Below are 1,605 nucleotides of genomic sequence, written 5' to 3'. Positions count from 1 at the left end.
AACTGATTCTGATGTTGCACCAACATTTGACAATCAAATGAACAGTAAACAATTCTAAGTGGGAATTTTTATGATAAACAATTTAGTGCCTAAGCCTTTCGTCAAATGGTTTATATACCAACAACAACGTACTTTGACATACACTGTTCACTTAGTCCAGAATCTTAGACATTATGTTTCTTTTTTTTCACCATTAAGTAATTTTGTTTCGTGATTATTTCTTTGTTGAAATCACCTATTGACCCAGAACTTCTTTATAGCATGTTTTACTTCTGCATTTCTATGGCTGTAGATTAAAGGGTTTGACATAGAAGTAATCATGGTATAAAAAACAGCCACGGCTTTATCAATGGAAAAGGTGGCCACTGGATGCAGATACACAAATATGCAGGGCACAAAGAATAAGACAACCACCGTGATGTGAGATACGCAGGTGGAGAGGGCTTTGCGCCTTCCCTCCAAGCTGTAGGATTTCAACGAGTATAGGATGACCATATAAGAGACCATCAGGAGGAAGAAGTTTAAAAGGCAGATGAACCCACTATTGGCAGCAACAAAGAGACCAAGGGTATGAGTGTCCACGCAGACAAGTTTCAACAGAGGGTTAAGGACACACATGAGGTGGTCTACAATATTGGGGCCACAGAAGGGCAGCCAGACTGTGAAGAGGATCTGAATGGTTGAATGGACAAAGCCTCCAGCCCAGGCCACTCCCACAAGGAGCCTACACATCTTTCGGTTCATGATGGTCATGTAGTGCAGGGGCTTAGAAATGGCCACATAGAGGTCATAGGCCATCACTGTCAGAAGGATGATCTCAGCTGCACCAAAAAGATGCTCAGCAAAGATTTGAGTCATGCATCCCCTAAAAGAGATGATTTTTCTCACAGCAAGAGTGTCAGCTAGCATCTTAGGAGTCATGGATGTAGAACAGCAGCCATCGATAAAGGATAAGTTAGACAGAAAGAAGTACATGGGTGTTTCTAGGGCCTAGCCAGTGCTGATGGTAATCACGATGAGCAGGTTGCCTGCCAGGGTGACCAGGTAGACAATTAAACACAAAACAAATGAGAATTTCTGAAGCTCCACATTTTGTATCAAGCCCAAGAGGATGAACTCAGTCACATTATTCATCCTCACCATCAATTCCATTCAGGTGACAGGTTGACTACCCTGGAAAAAAGTCATACTCATCCTCAATAAGACTTTCACTTAATGAAAAAATATATCCATGGCTGCATCTTTTTAGTTGCACAAGAAGCAAAAACAAGCACAAAACCATGTCACCTGTCTTATTTTTTATATTCTACAGATGACATTGTATGTGAAGAGTATTCATTTCATCCTTTATAATTTCCTGATTTGTCTTTAATTTTCTACAGTAAAAAAATGTGTAACTTTTAAAATCAGAAAAGAAAAATGTCATACATCAAGTTTTAAGAGGCAATATGTGTCCGTTCACGGATGCACAAAGATGCATGTACCTTACCCAAAAGTGGTGGACATACTTACCAAAGAAAAAACCAAATTGTTCCATTAAATCATACAAAAAGACTCGAGGACATAGAAAGAGTCTTTCATAAGCCATCCCTTTTCCTATTTTGC

At 39.6% G+C, this 1,605-nt stretch overlaps 1 protein-coding gene across 1 annotated transcript; it reads right to left on the bottom strand.

Moving 5' to 3' along the window:
- Window positions 1-231: 231 nt before the first annotated feature.
- Window positions 232-1,143, bottom strand: LOC103604055 (olfactory receptor 4C12-like). The gene is given in 1 exon segment (XM_008588641.1): window positions 232-1,143. A coding segment is annotated over 1 exon segment (912 nt).
- Between the last annotated feature and the right edge of the window lie 462 nt (window positions 1,144-1,605).

This window comes from Galeopterus variegatus, unplaced genomic scaffold, assembly GCF_000696425.1.
Source record: "Galeopterus variegatus unplaced genomic scaffold, G_variegatus-3.0.2 Scaffold4940, whole genome shotgun sequence".
Taxonomy (NCBI): Eukaryota; Metazoa; Chordata; class Mammalia; order Dermoptera; family Cynocephalidae; genus Galeopterus; species Galeopterus variegatus.
The sequence above is the reverse complement of the archived record's forward strand: the minus strand, read 5'-3'. Positions and strand labels throughout refer to the sequence as shown.